The 19,173-nt window shown below is 37.0% G+C and overlaps 1 protein-coding gene across 1 annotated transcript in view; it reads right to left on the bottom strand.

The window, feature by feature from the left end:
* SLC44A5 (solute carrier family 44 member 5) overlaps positions 1–19,173 on the bottom strand; it is a 531,948-nt gene that overhangs the window by 419,456 nt on the left and 93,319 nt on the right. The window contains exon 4 of the mRNA XM_050805057.1: positions 6,332–6,451. Within this exon, the coding sequence (XP_050661014.1) occupies positions 6,332–6,407 (76 nt within the window). The 5' untranslated portion in view covers positions 6,408–6,451. The remainder of the gene's footprint in view (positions 1–6,331; positions 6,452–19,173) is intronic.

A 19,173-nucleotide genomic window follows, 5' to 3' on the forward strand; every position in this document is an offset into this window, starting at 1 on the left:
TAATTCCTCATTATCCAACCCCTGCCACACCCACCCCTTCACCCCTCTGAGTCTCCTTTGCCTATTATTTTGCTCTCTACATCCATGTGTACACATTTTTTAGCTTCTACTTATGAGTGAGAACATGCAATGTTAGACTTTCTGTGTCTGGCTTGTGAAACCTAACTTTTCCGAACTGTTATCATATACATAAAATGATGGTGATTACAGCTCACACTTCCTAAGACTGTTATAAGAATTAAGTTACTATATACAAGAAAAGCACTTACAATAAGATCTGGCACAGAGTAAACAATAAATAAATGCTAGATAATATTATTTATAAAGATTTCCCAAAGTAATATTTATAAAGTATAAGCAGACTTGTAAGAGCATATAACATACCTTAGTTTGAATTCTGACTCTATCATTTACTAGATATGGAGATTTAAACATGATACTTAGCCTGTAAACCCCAAATCCTGATTTAGAATTCAGATAATACTACTTCTTTTCTATTTTAAGGATTAAATAAAATGGAGTGTATAAAACAACACTGTGCCTGAAGAACCACAATCATTTAATAAATGACTAGTTTTGTTTTGCTGATGTAGTTCTTGTTTTTATTATTAGCTTTGCCAATAAGGAATTTTAATCCTGGTAAGAAACAAAGAAATAAATAACTATAGTATAATGCAAGTAAATGTCATGGAAATAATAAAGTTAACAAATGCTTTGACAGTTTATGAGTAGGAATGATCAGTGTGAGCCGCAGTAATTAAGTATACTTTCTGAAACAGGTAACATTTCTATAAAAGAAAATAGAGAATAGGTAGATATCCCAGGCAAAAAGAAGTATGACCTCAGGAAAGGTAAACTAAAGCACAAAAGCAAGAAGAACAAGGCTTATTTGAGCAGTAGAGAAAATGGGCACAATTAGTAGATTTCTTATACAGTCATTCATCAAATTATTAATCCAGACTTGCAGTGTCCAATATGGTAGTCATTAGCTGTATGTGACTAAAGAGTTCTCAAAATATGACTAGCATAATTAAGAGACTGAATTTTTAATTTAACATAATTTTAACTAATTTAGATTTAGAAACTGAAACAGTTCATATGAGCCAGTAACTCCACTCCTTGGTATATATTCAAAATAATTAAAAACAAAAATTCACACTAATACTTGCATAAAAATGTTAATTGCAGCATTATTCACAGTAGTCAAAAGGTGGAAACAACCCAAGCATCCATCAATATACGAGTGGATAAACAAAATGTGGTCTATACATACTACGGGATATAATTCAGCCATAAAAAGAAATGATTCCGATACATGCCACAACATTGATGAACCTCAAAATCATTATACTAAGTGAAATAAGCCAGACCCAAAAGGACAAAAATTGCACTTACATTAAGTATCTAGAATAGTGAAAGTCATAGGGACAAGAAATAGAGCAGAAGTTACCAGGGGCTGGTGGAAGTGAGGAATGGAGAGTTATTGCTTAATGGGTACAGAGTTTCTGTTTGGGTGATGAAGAGTTTTCAGAAATAATGGTGTGTTGCACAACACTGTGAATTTAGTTAATGACACTGAATTGCACACTGAAAAATGTTTAAAATGACAATATTTTTGGTCATATATATTTTATTACATTAAGAAATTAAGAAAAGTAAAATATTTTTCTGATAAACATATCTTCATTGTATTTAAAGTTTATCAATACTGGGTCAAACTGGGGGAGTGGAGAAGACTGATTAAAAAATATTTTATTGGGAAAATTTATAAGAATTGAAACATGGGAATACACACTACACACAGACGTGCCTTTAAAAGGACTAGCCATGAGATCCCCTTGAATTAGCTTTTCCCAAAAAGATATTAAAATAGTGCTTGGAATTTTTATTCAAAAGGCTAGTGAATTTCTTTCCCTCTATTACCTAGTATCTCACTGGTATAAATCCGCCTATGCAGTTGACATAGTTTTGCCAAATTATTATATATTCTCTTGACCTTCCTTCCTAAAGTATTTATTATAATTGTGTAATAATAGCTAACACTTATATAGCAATTATTGTATTAACTCTTTTAATCCTCTCAACATCCCTATGCAGTAAATATGAAACAAAATAAAAAGATTTAAATAATATGACATCATTTATTGTCTTTTTATAATATTAGAAGCTAATAATATGATTAAAGCAAGTTTCATGTTTCAAGTGTAGTGACTCTGATGGCCATCACTGCTACAAAACCACACAAGTGAAGCATAGAAGCATTTCTATGATTTAACATAGCAAGTAGAATCTAGTTCTAATAGCTATTTTATAAACCTGATGTGTATTTATTCTTATAATAACAAACACAGTTGTTAATATGTATTAAAGTTGTAGGATCTTAATATCAAAACAAAATGAAATAGAACCTGCAAGGAATCAGGAAAACTTCAGCACTGTCCCATGAGTATTTATAGTGAGGAAAGTGGTGCAGAGTGGGTTTAACTCAGGTGGGAAAGCCAAGGAAAGAGCCCAGGCTCTGTTACACAGAAACAGCAATCACATATACTCCACAGCTGAAATCATAAAGTCTCCCAATCGACCCATTAATAATTAAATTTGCTTTCTCAGATAAATCTTGTCAGCCTGCTCCAAGGAAAACTGTCCTTCTTTCTTGGTAGTTTTCAGCGGATCAACTTGCCCACGGACAAAAAAAAACAAAACTCATTATTTTTATGACTATACATAGCTTTCCACTATGTATATCTCCCACATTTTCTGTATCCATTCATTCGCTGATGGACACTTAGAGTCATTCCAATAGCTTGACTGTTGTGAATAGTGCTGCAATAAACATCAGACTGCAGATACCTTCTGCCAATTGCGACAATATGAATGAACCTGGAGGACATTGTGTTAAGTGAAATAAGCCAGGTACAGGAGCACAATTATTCCATAATCTCACACGTATGTAGAATCTAAACAAGTTGATTCATATAACTGGAGAGTAGTTAAGTGATTTCCGAGGGCTGAGGTGGATGGGGGGAAGAGAGTTGGAAAGATGTTGGTCAAAGGATATGCAATTTCAGTTAGATGAGAGGAATAACTTTAAGAGATCTATCATACAATGTGGTTATAGTTAATAACAATATACTGATTCTCGAAAAATGCTAAGATAGTGGATGTTAAGTGTTCTCACCACAAAATGATAACTATGTGAGGTAATGCATATGTTAATCAGCTCGATTGGGTGAATCCACAGTGTATGCATACATCAAAACATCATACTGTATGTGATAAACACATATAATTTTATCTGTCAATTTAAAACAAAACAAAACAAAATTATTGTTCTACTACCAGTTTCTAGTTCTTGTTTTAATAAAGCCTTCCTTACTTTTGTCCCATGATAATCAACCTATGTTTGATACAGGGAAAATACTACCTCTCTCACATCTAAGTAAACTCAGCTCAATTTCTAGCCAAACTAAATACCTCTAAGTTATTATTTGAATGTTATTCCAGTAAGCCTCTGAGCCCTTAGAAGCATGCAGCCTGAAAAAGCTTTTGATCCAGACCCACCATGTTCTGTCTTGCCTTTGCTCACTTCCCCAGTGCACGCCATTATACAGGGATCAAACTCATGGGCTCTTACATGCTGAACCTGGCTCTTAGTCATTTGTGCTTTTGTTCACAGCTGCAGTTGAAGTAATGTTGGAAAACTGTTTTCTATGGTCTCTGACAAGTTACAGGTAACTGGGAATCTGCCTGGCCCTTTATCTTTGTCTTAGTTGTTTGTCTGACTGTCGTAGAAATTCTGATATCTCCTGATATCTCTTAACCAGATGATGAGATAAGGGTGTAGTTAGATTTTGGCTGGCCTCAGTCTTGGGGCTGAGGAATTGCCCTTGTCACATCTGCTTGATTTGTTAACTTTTCCAACCATTGAAAGAAACTTCATGTTGTTTGTCTTATGATCTATAAATTGCTTTGGTCAGTTATTTTTAGGTCTTCGTACTGAAAGGGGTTTCCTTAGAAAATAAAGATATGTAATTTATTTGTTACTGTGTGGCAAACCACCCCAAAACACAGGGCCTTGAAACAACAACAGTTTCGCCAATTTTTGTTGAGTTTCTTCTTCTGATCTTGCCAAGCATAACTCAGGCATTTGCAGTCATCTATGTATTCAGTTGGGGCTGGATGCTATCATACAACTTCTCTTACATGTCTAGGGTCTTGGCTTGGATGGTTGGACCAGCTAGGCCAGCTGGGTGTCTCTCTATGAGGTCTTTCATCCTGGCTTCTTCACGTGGTGGCAGAAGTGCTCCGAGAGAGCAAGCCCCAATGCACACATGCTTATCAAGCCTTTGCTTGCTGTATATCTGCTGATATCTTCTTGGCTGGAGCACGTCAATGGTCAAGCCCAGAGTAAATGTGACAGGGACTACACAAGCATATGAAGACACAGAAGTGTGATTCATTGGGAAGCAAACACAGAAGGAAGTTTGTCTTTATAAGTCTGTTTATAATGGTAGTTCTTTCTGTACCTGTGAGTGATTCTACCTCTCATTCTCTCTCTCTTTTTGGGGGAACTTTTGAATATTAATTGATCATAACAATCTATCATTTGTGCACACTATAGAAATATCCAGTTCAAACAGATCTTCATAGGAAGAAAATGCATGCAAATGTTGAAACCAGTTTTTCATGGATCATGAAGCAGAGTTATGCTTTCTGAAAGAGCTTTGCTTGGTTTGTATTACAATTGTATGCAGGCTTAAATGTCCTTAAAATGGGAATGACTGCTTCTGTCTTGTCTGGGGCTTCATGGCCTTCTGAGGAAACGAAAGGATTCACAGTGCGTGAATTTTTTATACTTTCCTCTTGGAAAATATTTATAAATAAAAAAGTCCCATGGAAATATACACAAATGAGCCAAGTGAAGACGTGAGGAAGAACTTCATGTGAACTACGACAAAGTATTATAAAATCTCACAGTAGAACCCATAAGTTGCTCATGTCTGAACAAGTCTTCCCCAAAAAGGACATAATAAAATACAAAGAAAGGCAACTTTAGACTCTCCCAGAGCTATTTCTTTGCCCAGAGATATGACAAGATACTTCTGCTGAGTATGAAACATTTTCTAAACAAACGGCATATTTGTGTCTATTTCTTTTTTTTTTTGTTTGGTTTTTAAATATTTTATTATATTTGAATAAAATTTGTCTCCATCACAGTCTGACATGTTTCAAGGATTTAAGAACATTACTCTTAAAACAGAGTCCATAGGCTTCAGACTGCCAAAGATGTCGATGGTACAAAACATGAGGAATCCCTTAACATCAGTACCGCCTGTGGGCAAAAACTCTTCATATATATATGAGACTGTTTTTTGTAAATATTTTCTGGAGAATAAACACTACTTCTACTGCCAATCTTTCTAAAGGGTCTTTGACTTCCACTGCCAGCAGAAGTTGGGTAATAAATGTAAATGTTGTGATCTTCCGCACTGACTGGTTTTTCTACAAATGGCTTCTGAAAAACATCCCTATTTACTTCTACATGATCTTCCCCATTTACATTCTTTGGTATTATTTGGGTCACAGTTCAAAATTGCATAACAAAGAAGTAAAACACCTTCAGCTTGAAGAATACTATATACTCTTCTCCTATCATGTATAAGATACTGCATATTCACGTCATTGATTACAAATGGATTCCTGAGTTTTGCATAGGCAACCACTTTGTCCTGTGGAAATCCTTTAGAATGGAAAGAAATAAGACAATCACATAAAGCCCAGTTTTCCACTGGTTCACTCAAAATAACCTCCTCTTCAAATACTACTACGGTGATACATTTAAATAAGGAGATCCAATCAAGAATTTCCTTCATTGGTTTGGATTTGGATTTCTTTGCCATGGAACATATTCCAACCACAGTCTGTCTTTCTGGTGGAGAATCATCTTCCTCCTCATTGTCTTCATCTGCATGGTGGAAGAAATGTCGATAATTTCCAGGATTTATTTCTGTATCTTCTGGTCCAACGAAGAATCTGGGGGCTTCACTCATTTTTATTTTATTTGATGTAGATATAATTGAAATGATTTATATTAAAACTGCCTCTAAATAAATAGCATCAGAAGAAAGCATTCTCCATATATTAGCTGACACACAAGTCTGTGACAGCTTGTTTCCGCTTATATAATCACTTGATATTATGAGGACCGTTATCAAATGCTCTTTTGTTCTTAGATATCATTGCTTCATTGTTGATATCAAAGTTGTTGCAATTCAAAATACAAAGACAGTGAGTCTATTGCTTTCTTGAGTTGATATAGCAATCTTTTTACCTGCCATGAATGTGGTTGTCACGCAAACAGTTGTGAGATGGTCAAACCCATTCAGGTCTAGGTTTCCCCCTTTCATCCTGGAGGCAGGGGTGAAGTGTTCGTCAAGGTTTGTGTCTATGTCTGAAAAAAAATTTAATTTAATTATAAAGTATCTTAAGGTTAAAGGAACTCCTATTCTGATTGACTTATAGAGACGAATAAGAAATTCAATAATCTTCAGGAAGGAGAGAGAAAAATTTATATCCTAATGTTTTAAGTGTGCTGACCATTTATAAAAGATTGAGAGGCTTGTTGAAGCCATAACTCAATAAAGGAAGAAGGAGAAGTATGAGGAGGAGGAGGAGTTTACTGTAAATTAAATTAATGGCCTTGGTTCCAAAGTCTCAAGACAAGAGGCAGAAAAATATAAGTAGTTACCAGTTTGGAAAACAGTGGGAGTAGGGGAGAATTCTAAGAGAACAGTAATTTTAAACAAAAATTGGAAAGTTTTAATATTTGGCAAATACAGGAAAAAACTGTAAACAATAAGTTTAGGTTATATTTCTATCAAGGTGAATCACTGGACAAATTAAATTGGTTTGGTAATTTGGCTTTAAAAATAGCTATATGTCTTCCCCTGATTTTATCACAGTGTAAACAATGTTAGCATATTATTTTCTCATGAAAAACCTAATTAATTCTGATTTGCTAGATTTTCTATACCAATTTTTACTTCCATTAACTGTTAAAAATTATAAAATTATCGTTCAACCATCTTTTGAAAGATTTGCTCTTGTGAGCTTCAGCCAATACCATAAATCATATAGACCTTGTAACTCTACTTATACTACCTACATCAAATTTTAAATATCATATTTCTCTGATGAACTGTTTTAAGATCAATAAGGATTGTGCTTCTCTTTAAGGTCAGTCTCAAACAATTTCCAAAATCTCTGGCTGACTTCAAGACCTTAGACTATTGTTAAACTAATTATTTTCATTATAATAGTCTTTGGTTATCTAGATATTTTCTAAGTAGAACTAAATTCATAAATATAGAATATAAAAACAAGCAAATATAATATTAATATATTAATCATATATATGTATATATCTTATTCATTTACATTCTAGATTGTCCATTAGTTAACATGATAGAAAAAAGATGTGTAAATACCTTTAAGTCATTGGTTTGGCTGTGTCCCCACCCAAATGTCATCTTCAATTATAGCTCCCATAATCACCACGTGTCATAGGAGGGGCTCAGTGAGAGGTAATTGAATCAAGAGGGCAGGTTTTTCCCATGCTGTTCTCAGGATAGTAACTAAGTCTCACAAGATCCGATAGTTTTATAAAAAGGCAGTTCCCTTGCACATGCTCCCTGGCCTGCGGCCATGTAAGACATGTTTTTGTTTTTCCTTTGCCTTCCACCATGATTGTGAGGCCTCCCCAGCCATGTGGAACTGTGAGTCCATTAAACTTCTTTCCTTTATAAATTACCCAGTCTTAGATATGTCTTTATTAGCAGTATAAGAACAGACTAAAACAGTCATGTTAGTATACATGGGTCATTTTTTCTACTTTATAAAATATAGAAAAGATATAGAAGGGTGCTCACAGAACATTAGTAACCTTCACTGGAGTTTATTCAGGGCTAAAACACTTGTCTATGAAGACAGTTCTCAGTTATCTACGTCCTAATTGTTCTGTGACTGTGTGCATTCACTAGTTAGTTGTTTTTGTTAAAAGATGTAAATAAAATAATGATATATTCATTATAAAGAGATAAATATGCAAGATAATAGGCACATTTTATCCATTTGTCTATCAAGGGAACTGGTAAAATTTTACTAAGATAGTAAAATAAATTTAGCATATGCATTGTTTTATGTATTAATAAGGCAAGTGTATTTTGAAGCTACAGTCAAGAGTTTTAAATTTGTCATTTAACCATATGTGCATTTATGTACATTTAAAAATATACATACAGAGGTGTAATAAATTAGCAAACAAAAGATATAAATAATAAACAAGGGATTATTCAGAGAAACAACTGGCCTATGAGTATAGTTGCAGTACCTTTGTCATACTCTTGAATGACTCGTTTAACAAAAGTTAACCTCTGAAAAAACTAAGGTTTCTAACAATTATTCTAATTTGCTTTTAATATTTTTACTATTACAGTGGAGAAAAGATTTATTTCTTCACCCATTACAGGATTCATGGCTGATACACCTGTAACAAAATACAAACTAACAACACAAAAAGCCTAACAAATTTATTCAATGTAAGTCTTAACATGACATGAGAACCTTCAGCAATGAAGGCCCAAAGAAATACGGAAGCTTATGTATTTCTATGGACAGTTGATATGGCCTGGCTCTGTGTCCCTGCCCAAATGTCATCTTGAATTGTAATCCAAATTGTAATCCCCACATGTTGCAGGAGGGACATCATAGGAGGTAATTAGAACAAGGGGGTGGTCCCCCCATGTTCTTCTCATGATAGTGAGAGTTCTCATGAGATACGATGGTTTTATAATGGGGTTTTTCCCTTTTTGCTTGGCACTTCTCCTTCCTGCCACCATGTGAAGAAGGAGTAAAGGCTATTCTTGCTATGTTTTAGCAAAGAGACTGGCTGCATTTTGCTCATGCCCTAGAGATCTGTGGAACTTTGAACTTGAGAGAGATCATTTAGGGTAGCTGGCAGAAGAAATTTCTAAGTGGCAAAGTGTTCAAGAGGTGACAGAGCATAAAAACTTGGAAAATTTGCAGCTTGACAATGCAAAAGAAAAGAAAACCCCATTTTCTGATGAGAAATTCAAGCCAGATGCAGAAATTTGCATAAGTAATGAGGAGCCAAATGTTAATCCCCCAGACAATGGGGAAAATGTCTCCAGGGCATGTCAGAGGTCTTCACAGTAGCCCCTGCCTTCACAGACCTGGAGGCCTAGGAAGAAAAGATGGTTTCATGGGCCAGGCTCAGGGTTTTATTGCTTTGTGCAGGCTTGGGACTTGGGGCCCTGTGTCTCAGCCATGGCTAAAAGGGGCCAATGTATAGCTCAGGCCATTGCTTCAGAAGGTTCAAGCCCCAAGCCTTGGCCACTTACAATGTGGTGTTGGGCCTGCAGGTACAAAGAAGTCAAGAATTGAGGTTTGGGAACCTCCACCTAAATTTCACAGCATGTATGGAAATGCCTGGATGTCCAGGCAGAAGTCTGCTGCAGGGCAGAGCCCTCATGGAAAATCTCTGCTACAGCACTGCAGGAGGGAAATATGGGGTCACAGCCCCAACACAGAGTTCCCATGGGGGCACTGGCTAGTGGAGCTGTGAGAGGAAGGCCACCACCCTCCAGACCCCAAAATGGTAGATCCACTGACAGCTTGCACCATGCACCTGGAAAAGCCACGGATACTCAATGCCAGCCCATGAAAGCAGCCAAGAGGGGGGCTGTACCATGCAAAACCACAGGGGCAGAGCTGCTCAAGGCCATGGGAGCCCACCTCTTGCATCAGTATGACCTGAATTTTAGACATGGAGTCAAAGGAGATGATTTTGGAGCTTTAAGATTTGACTATTCCACTGGATTTCAGACTTGTGTGAGGCCTATAGCCCCTTTGCTTTGGCCAATTTCTCCCTTTTAAAATGGGAGCATTTACCCAATGCCCATACCCCCGTTCTATCTTGGAAGTAACTAACTTGCTTTTGATTTTACAGGCTCCTAAGTGGAAGAGACTTGCCTTGTCTCAGGTGAGACTTTGGACTTGGACTTTTGGGTTCATGTTAAAATGAGTTAAGTCTTTGAGTAACTTTTTGGAAGGCATGATTGTGTTTGGAAATGTGAGAAAGACAAGATTTGGGATGAGCCAGGGGTGGAATGATATGGTCTGGCTCTGTTTCCCCACCCAAATCTCATCTTGAATTGTAATCCGAATTATAATTCCCACTTGTTGGGAAAGGGATCTCATGGGAAGTAATTAGAACATGGGAACAGTCCCATTCTGTTCTTTAAATAGTGAATGAGTTGTCATGAGATCTGATGGTTTTCTAAGGGGCTTTTTCCCACTTTGCTTGGCACTTCTTTTTTCTGCTACCATGTGAATAAGGACGTGTTTTGTTTCCCCTTCCACAGTCATGCAGAACTGTGAGTCAATTAAAACTTTTTCCCTTATAAATTACCCAGTCTTGGACAGTTCTTTATAGCAGCATGAGAATGAATAAATATAACAGTCACGCAGTATGATTAAAACACAAAGAATATAATCTAATGATAATAAACTGGAAATAACTTAGCAAGGTTGTTTACTCAGACTCTTCTCAGTGTTTCTGTATAATGTTCCTTCCCTTCAGGTATAGGGCAGGACACTTGGCACATGATGGTCTTCAGGGGAGAAAGAAGGTAAGGTCAGAGAGTAACCTTCCTAGATTGTATGGCCTGCTTTAGGAAAGAAGGGAGAGGTGTGAGTGGCCTTCATACTTCTGATGTTTTTTCCAAATGCCAAGGTGCCATATTTTGGGATAGTGTCTCCCAATCCCTGTCACTCTAAACCAGGGATTCTAAGAAATCTGAAGGTGCAGTTCAGGGAATCCTGAATTTTGATGGGAAAAAAATATACATATTTTTTGACATCCTGACTAAAATTTAACATATCCTTGGATTATGAGCATGGGCGAGCAAATAAATTAATACCACTGTAATATTAGTATTGCCTATGATTTTGTCTCAAATGGGAATTATGGATATTTTATAATATATTATAGCTGTTGCAGAGATTGTAATATATTTTAGATTTATGTTATTTTGAAATTACAATAGTTTTTAGATCCCGAGTTATATCAAATGTGATCAGTCTTTTTGTCAATAGATGCTCTTGTGATGTAGCTGAGAAACTATTGGGTAATTAACTCTGTGCCTAGTACTTGTTCAGCAGCAAAATGGTAATGTTGCATGTTTTTACAATGAGGACCCAGAAATTCTTATTTATCATTGCTTGTTGATTAATGACACAAAGGGAGAAGCATAATTTTCATTCTCCATTAGTATTTTGCAAATCTGGGCAGTTCAAATGAGAAATCTTATCTTAATCCCTAAGGCAACATGACATTTTGAAACACAAATAGGTGTACAGGCTACTTGAATAGACCAGACAAGTTTAAATACATTTAACAGTTGAGGTCACTCCTGAAGTGTTATTTCTATTTAACTACTTAAAATAAATATAGATAACAGGTTGGACAGTGATACAAGCCATGTACGGTGTTGAAGTTCTGTGAATAGCTAGGAGAAAGGTGTTAAAAGGGTTGGTCTGCCTTCCATTCACTTCCTTCAAGAAATGGAAAGGGAATGGGAATCCTTGGGAAAAATTTAAAAATCAGGAGACCTGATCTAAGCTCTTTGTCAACTGTATTTCCAGGTAAATAGACTAACAATATTCACTAGAAGAAAGATAATTTATCTCTGAAAAATCTTTAGCAGAATGGTCATGGCTAAGGTCTTCAGTAAATAGGATCAGGATCTATGTCTTCTTGAAGAATGTCTCATAAGCTATGTAACTCTCTAAGATATAAAATAGAATGCTTCATGATTAAAACACTATCCCTGAGAAACCCCACAAACCTCACTTAGGAATCTCACCTATTCTGGAGCAGAGCTGTATGCCTGTAGTGAAAAGGAAGGACCTAGTGACCTGCTGTCAATGCCTCAGAATCTCTCTGCTTCTTCTGAACCTCTGGATTGCCTGTAGCCTTGAAAGTATTTAATAAGTCTTGATACTGGGTAATATCTCTTACTTGTTTAAGCCTGATTTATAATAACAATCTGCCCCTGTATGTTAGCTCAGCAGCAGAGATTCTTTCTTTTATATTGCCTTGTGTATTCTCTCTCTCTCTCTTTTTTATTTTTATACCTTAGGGAGGTATGAGTACAGCTTTGTTACATGGATATATTGGATAGTGGTGAAGTCTGAGCTATTAGTTTTACCATCACCTATTAGTGTACATTGTACCCATAGGTGATTTCTCCTCCCTCACCCCTCCTCCCAGCCTCCCAGTTTCTCCTTTTTTAAAACATCATTTGTATTATCAAGCAAAAACATGCACATGCAATGTGTTGTACAAATGGTGTTCATGAGTCATTATTCTTAATACTACAAATTTTATAGTAACTTTGTGCAAAAGTAAATATCAGAACTGAAAACCATTATTTCAGGAAGGCACAGAATGCCACAAGATGACACATAAAACAATTGTCAAATTCCAGAAGGATATTTCAATATAATTCGTTTACTTTGAAATTCTATGCATTTATCTAAGCATTAAAACACATTTTTGTTAGAAATGGTATGGACTTCATCAATCTGCCACAGGGTCCATGATAAAAAAATTTAGAATTTCTGCTCTGAACCAAGTTTAATTATTTCTTGCCTTTAGGCATATATGCCCTATATATAAATCTTATTATAATGATAGCTCCTCAGACAAATCTTCAGGCTGGGGTGTAGTGACACAATCACAGTTCACTGTAGCCTTGATCTCCTGGGCTCAAACAAGCCTCCCATCTCAGCCTCCCAAGTAATTGGGAACATAGGCATGTGCCACCACACCCAACTAATGTTTTTATTTTTTGTTGAGACTGGTCTCAAACTCCTGGGCTCAAGCAGTCCTCTCACTTCAGCCTCCTGAAGCGTTGGGATTACAGGTGTGAGGCACTTCACCCAGCCTAGATATTTCTTTTACCAAATTCAGGCCACACATTCAAAATAATAAAACTGCTCAGATGTCCTTTATACCCAAACTGACTTTGATGCTTCCCAGATGACCACTGATAAAACAAAAATTTGTTCCATCACCTTATAAAACAGAATGCTGAAATAAATCAATGTTTGATATTTACCTTAATTTAATTGGCTTAACTGCTCTAAGTAAATAAATTGAATGACCTAGAATCTTTTCCTTGGGAGCCAAATGTCAAGAAGTCATTCACCATTCTTAAACATATAAGCCCTGACTTTGAGTATTCCTAACTATGCTAAATCCTGTACCTAAAAGCATGGTTGTACTTTAGGGGTACTCATTCAAAGACGAGGAACTCATAACAAGCACGTCACTTCTCTTAGTATTTCTCTTGACCCTGCAGCTAAGAATTATCTGCCTTGTTTATATACTATAGCAGAGGCAGCTAATTTAGTCGAAGTCTCTACAGACATTGTTCTAGGTCTACTTCTCACTCACGAGTTCATTGTGTGGTAGAAGACTTTTTACTCCAAAACAATACTCAACTCTTCTTGGCCAGCCACATTACTGATTATAAAATTATTTGATTGTCTTCTTCCCTCCTTGTTACAGTAGATAGGCAGACCTGAGCAGGGAAGGAGAGGCCCCCTACACACACACACCTGGAACATCAGGCAACCATCAGATTTTGGTCAGGCAGTTGTTAACTATCTCTCTAAAATAATAATTGGTCACAGCCAGCCCCAGGGAAAGCAGACTCCCAATAGATAGAAAAACCTGAAACTGGTTATCAGCTTCCCATTGAGATCTCAGGAGTTGGGCAAGGAGGCTCAAGCATGCACACTAAGAGGCAAAATGGTGGAGTTTAACTGGTAGATAACCTTCCTCTAGAACATTCAACTGGTAAGAGAAAAATGCCTCAAATGAGCATGTGCACAACTTCAGTAAACATACTGTGCGTGCGACCCCTCCCAAGTGCTGGCAGGCCACTGCACATGTAAACAGCCCACCCCAAGGGAAGAGCCAGCGGATAAGGAACGGAAGACCCTGGATGTACACCAACATGTAAAACCCTAAGTCAAAGGTTATACTGCACTTGAATCTCTCAAGTTGCCTGGTTGGCCCTCTTCCAAATGTACTTTACATAAACTTTCACTTCTGCTCTAAAACTTGCCTCAGTCTCTCTCTCTGCCTTATGCTCCCAGTTAAATTCTTTCTTCTGAGACGGCAACATTTGAGGTTGCTGCAGACTTGTGCGGATTTGCTGCTGCTGACATCATAACTATCAAATTCTGTTCCAATCTAAATCCAGCTACCAGCCAGGTACAGTGGTTCACAACTGTGAAAATCCCAACACTTTGAGAGGCCAAGGTGGGCAGATTGTTTGAGACCAGGAGTTCAAGGCCAGCCTGGGCAGCATAGCAAGACCCCATCTCTACAAAATTTTACAAATTAGCCAAGCATGTTGGTACACACCTATAATCGTGGCTACTCAGGAGGCTGAGGCAGAAGGATGGCTTGTGCCCAGAAGTATGAAGTTGCAGTGAGCTATGATCACACCACTACACTCCAACCTGGCAGACACAGTGAGACTCTGTCTCTCAAAAACAACAACAAAAAATTCCACAATCTTATTTCTCCTTCCTGACAAAAGTAAATTCTATGCTAACAGTTATTCAAAAATCTAAGCATGCAATATCCTGACTCTCTTTATATTCCCCCAAACAATTCTGGTATGAAACTTTTGTTTATGGCTCATTGCTTAAAATTTATAAAAGTATATGTTATACTGGATATGCTATGCCATCTGACCATTCTATGATTGAAACTTCCTCTTCATATCATAGCTCATTCTACTTAGATGACTAAGCTAATAGCTCAAACCATGACAGCTTGTTAAAGGTTTAATAGTTAATATCTATGCAAATAAACATGCCTTCAAGTTTTTTATGATTATGAAAGGACATTGAAACAAACTCAGAAAGTCATTCAAAAATGAAAAACAGGCCGAGCACACTGACTCATGCCTGTAATCCCAGCACTTTGGGAGGCTGAGGTGGGTGGATCACCAGAGGTCAGGAGTTTGAGACCAGCCTGGCCAACATGGTGAAACCTCATCACTACTAAAAATACAAAAATTAGCTGGGTGTGGTGGCACATGCCTGTAATTCCAGCTACTCGGGAGGCTGAGGCAGGAGAATCACTTGAACCCAGGAGGCAGAGATTGTAGTGAGCCAAGATCGCCCCTCAGCACTCCAGCCTGGGCGACAGAGTGAGACTCAAACTAAAAAAGAAAAAGAAAATAATGACTCATAAGAGGCAATCCAACATCTGAAGGGAATCTCTGTCATTAAGACTGAAACACACATATAATTTCTTAAGCGAAGCAGATAATCTAAGCAATTACTCTGCAAAATCAACAGCCCACACTGATTTAACCACTATAAGCATCTAAAAGATAGTTGCTCACGTCTGATATAAAGAATTCAGAAGAACTAATTCAAATATAACAATTATTCTATCTCTACAGAAGAGAAAAAGATATTGGTTATTTCAGACCTGTCTCATGCATAGCAAGCTGGACTTTAGCATTTCAAAGAAGGTAACTTGATGGTGCCTAAGTCAATTGTCAGAACTTTTGCTCTCATGTCACATGAAAGCACCCACAATGGCAGGACAGATTGGAATAAATGTTACAAAAATATTGGTGAAGATGTTCTTACCTGGCAGTTTCAACTAGTAACAAAGCCTTGCCTTATTTGTAACTGTAACCCAAAATACGACTATAAAGGTAGGATAAAGCTCTGACTAACTCAAGGACTAGCTAACCATTTAGAAAAGGATAGCAATCAGGTGCCTAAATTGAAAATCGAGATGTTTCACCAATAATTTTCTGGTTAAATTATATTTTATTTTGCCAAATGATTAAGCCCTTAATTGTTACAATAAAAATATTTATAGGTTTTACTTGCCCCACATGAGGAATACATTCAATGCCCTCTAGTAACAAAGGAATTCACTTTACAGGTGAAATACTTAAGGAATGATAGAACGTTCTCACTTTAAAACAGAAACTTATTTGTCTATATAATCCTTAAAGCTCTAGAAAGATAAAATAAACTAACATTATTTTAAACTAAAATTGTTCATTGTTTCAGAAGAAAATACATTCTAAATTGTCAGATGCTGTCAAAAATCAATACCATAGGCACAATTATATGCTCAATGGATGCATGTTGCACATTCTAAGCACACGATCAAGCACAACCCTGGATGATACACAATCTGGAGGTTGGGTACAAAAGAAAGATACCAACAAAAGTTAGCCTTGGCTGGGCATGGTGGCTCACGCCTGTAATTCCAGCACTTTGGGAGGCTGAGGCAGGCGGATCACAAGGTCAGGAGATCGAGACCACGGTGAAACTCCGTCTCTACTAAAAATACAAAAAAAATTTAGCCGGGCGTGGTGGCAGACACCTGTAGTCCCAGCTACTTGGGAGGCTGAGGCAGGAGAATGGCGTGAACCCAGGAGGTGGAGCTTGCAGTGAGCCAAGATCGCGCCACTGCACTCCAACCTGGGCGACAGAGCGAGACTCTGTTAAAAAAAAAAAAAAAAAAAAAAAAAAAAAAGTTAGCTTTAAAAACATGATAAAAAGATCATTAAGGTACTTTTAACCAGAAATACTGCTCTTTAAAATGAAAGGAATACGCCTGTGGATTCATGCTTTTGGTTGTAAATGAGCAAAGAATCTCATAAACTAAACTTGCAGTTCTATTGAAAATCTAACCCTGAAGCCCATTAAAAGACCTCCAGAAAGAGATGACTTCTAAGAGAGCTTCCTCATAATACATGGGCAAAAAGAAAGACTACATCAGTATAAGCAGCTTCCCCCAATGACTTTTCCTATCAGAGTAGAATAAAAGACAATTCTATTATTAATACTCATTCTCTTTCTATTTGCAATACTCTTTCCTTTCTATTGCTGGAAATTACTGGACTGCTAAAAATGGTCACCTTACTCTTCTGTTCCCTTCTTTCAACTGCCTTCTTTCCTATAAGGCCCTCTGAGCTCCTTAATTTGCCTTTCTCAAATAATTATAATGCCTCAAATCTTTTCAAATTTGGGTTCGTCATCTGGCTGTATATCCCTCTAATAAAGATTAATCCAGATTAAAAGATTAAACTAGATCTTAACTGGAGTCTAAGCTCCCCAAAATTAACTAATGCTTCTGTTACCTTATAGAGGCTCAAATAAACTCAGAAGTTGGGGATTTAAATGACTAATGACAAAAGTTACATAGCTTCAGGTACTATGCTTATTACCTGGGTGACAAAATAATCTGTTCACCAATCCCTCATGACACACAATGTACCTGTATAATAACCCTGCACATGTACCCTGACCTAAATAAAAGTTAAAAAATAAATAAACAAAGTTATGCAGCACCAGGAAGAATTCTTCAGGTGCCCAGGAAGGGAGTATTTAGGTTAGCCCTGGGGCAGAGGGGAATCTGATGTCTAGCAAGAGGAAACTGGGTCCTGACTGGCTTCACTACCAGCTGCCTAAAGTGCCCTTGGTGCCCAGATACATTTCAACTGCATCCAGGCCATAGTAACTGTGATCTTCATGCAAGCTCTTGTACTAAACTGGTCTTAGAATCTGTGTGTTAGGGGTGCAACCCAGCATGACACCAGCTTTGGCAGCCATGGGAGTGCCTGTGTTGCCAGCACTCCCAACTCTGGGCAATGCAGCATGGAGAGACATTCCTTCCAACTGGGGAAGAAAACGGAAGAGTATAGGAAATTTTGTCTTGCAACCCGGTACCAGCTCAGTCACAGTAAAGCACAGCATTGGGCAGAATCCCAAAGCCCCTGATTCTGAGCCACTGCTCCATACAGCCCTTTAGGCCAGGCCAGAAGGGAAAGAGAGGTAGAAAAAAAATATAGTAGAAAGTTTATTCAAAGAAATAATAACAGAGAACTTTCAACCTAGAGAAAGATATAAATATCCAGGTATAAGAAGGTCAAAGAATACAAAGAAGATTCAACCCAAATAAGACTACCCGAAGGCATATAATAATCAAGGTCCCAAAGGTCAAAGATAAAGGGAAATCCTTAAAGCAGCAAGAGAAAAGAAGCAAATAACATATAAAGGAGTTCCTATACATCCGGCAACAGACTTCTCAGTGGAAATTTTATAGGCCAGGGGAGAGTGGAATGACATCTCCGAAGTGCTGAAGGGAAAAACTTCCAACTGAGTATACTGTATCCAGCAAAGTTATTCTTTAAACATAAAGAAAAAATAAAGACTTTCTCAGACAAACAAAAGCTAGGGGAATTCGTCATCACCAGACCTGTCTTACAAGAAATGGTAAAGGTAGTTCTTTATTCTGAAAGAGATAGACACTTACATGTAGCAAGAAATAATCTGAAGGCGTAAAATTCACTGGTAAAAGTAAGCACATATACAAATTCGGAATACTCCAATACCGTAATTGTGGTGTATAAAGCACTCAGATTTTTAGTATAAAGACTGAAAAGCAAATCTATCAAAAATAATAACCACAACAATTTGTTGAGATACTCTGTATAAAGACATAAATTAAGAAAACATAAAGTTAAAAAGTGGAGGAATGAAGTTAAAGTACAGTGTTATAGTTTTTTTTTTTTTTTTTGCTTGTTTCTTTTCTTTGTGATTAAAGTTGCCATCAGTTTAAAATAATTTGCAATAACTATAAGATGTTTTCTGTAAGTCCCATGGTAACCACAAAGCAAAAACCTTTAATAGACACATTAAAAACAAAAAGCAGGAAATTAAAACATACTACCAGAGAAAATCACTTATTTACTAAGGAATACAGTAAGAAAAAAAGAAAGGAGAGTAATTCTAAAACAACCAAAATACAAGTAACAAAATGGTAGTAGTAAGTCCTTAACTATCCATAATACCATGAACTAAATTCTACAATTAAAAGATATATGACTGGGCATGGTGGCTCATGCATGTAATCCCAGCACTTTGGGAGGACAAGACAGGCAGATCATCTGAGATCAGGAGTTCGAGACCAGTCTGGCCAACATAGTGAAACCCCATCTCTACTAAAAATACAAAATTAGTTGGGCATGGCGG

This window comes from Macaca thibetana, chromosome 1 (genome assembly GCF_024542745.1).
Source record: "Macaca thibetana thibetana isolate TM-01 chromosome 1, ASM2454274v1, whole genome shotgun sequence".
NCBI classification, from domain to species: Eukaryota; Metazoa; Chordata; class Mammalia; order Primates; family Cercopithecidae; genus Macaca; species Macaca thibetana.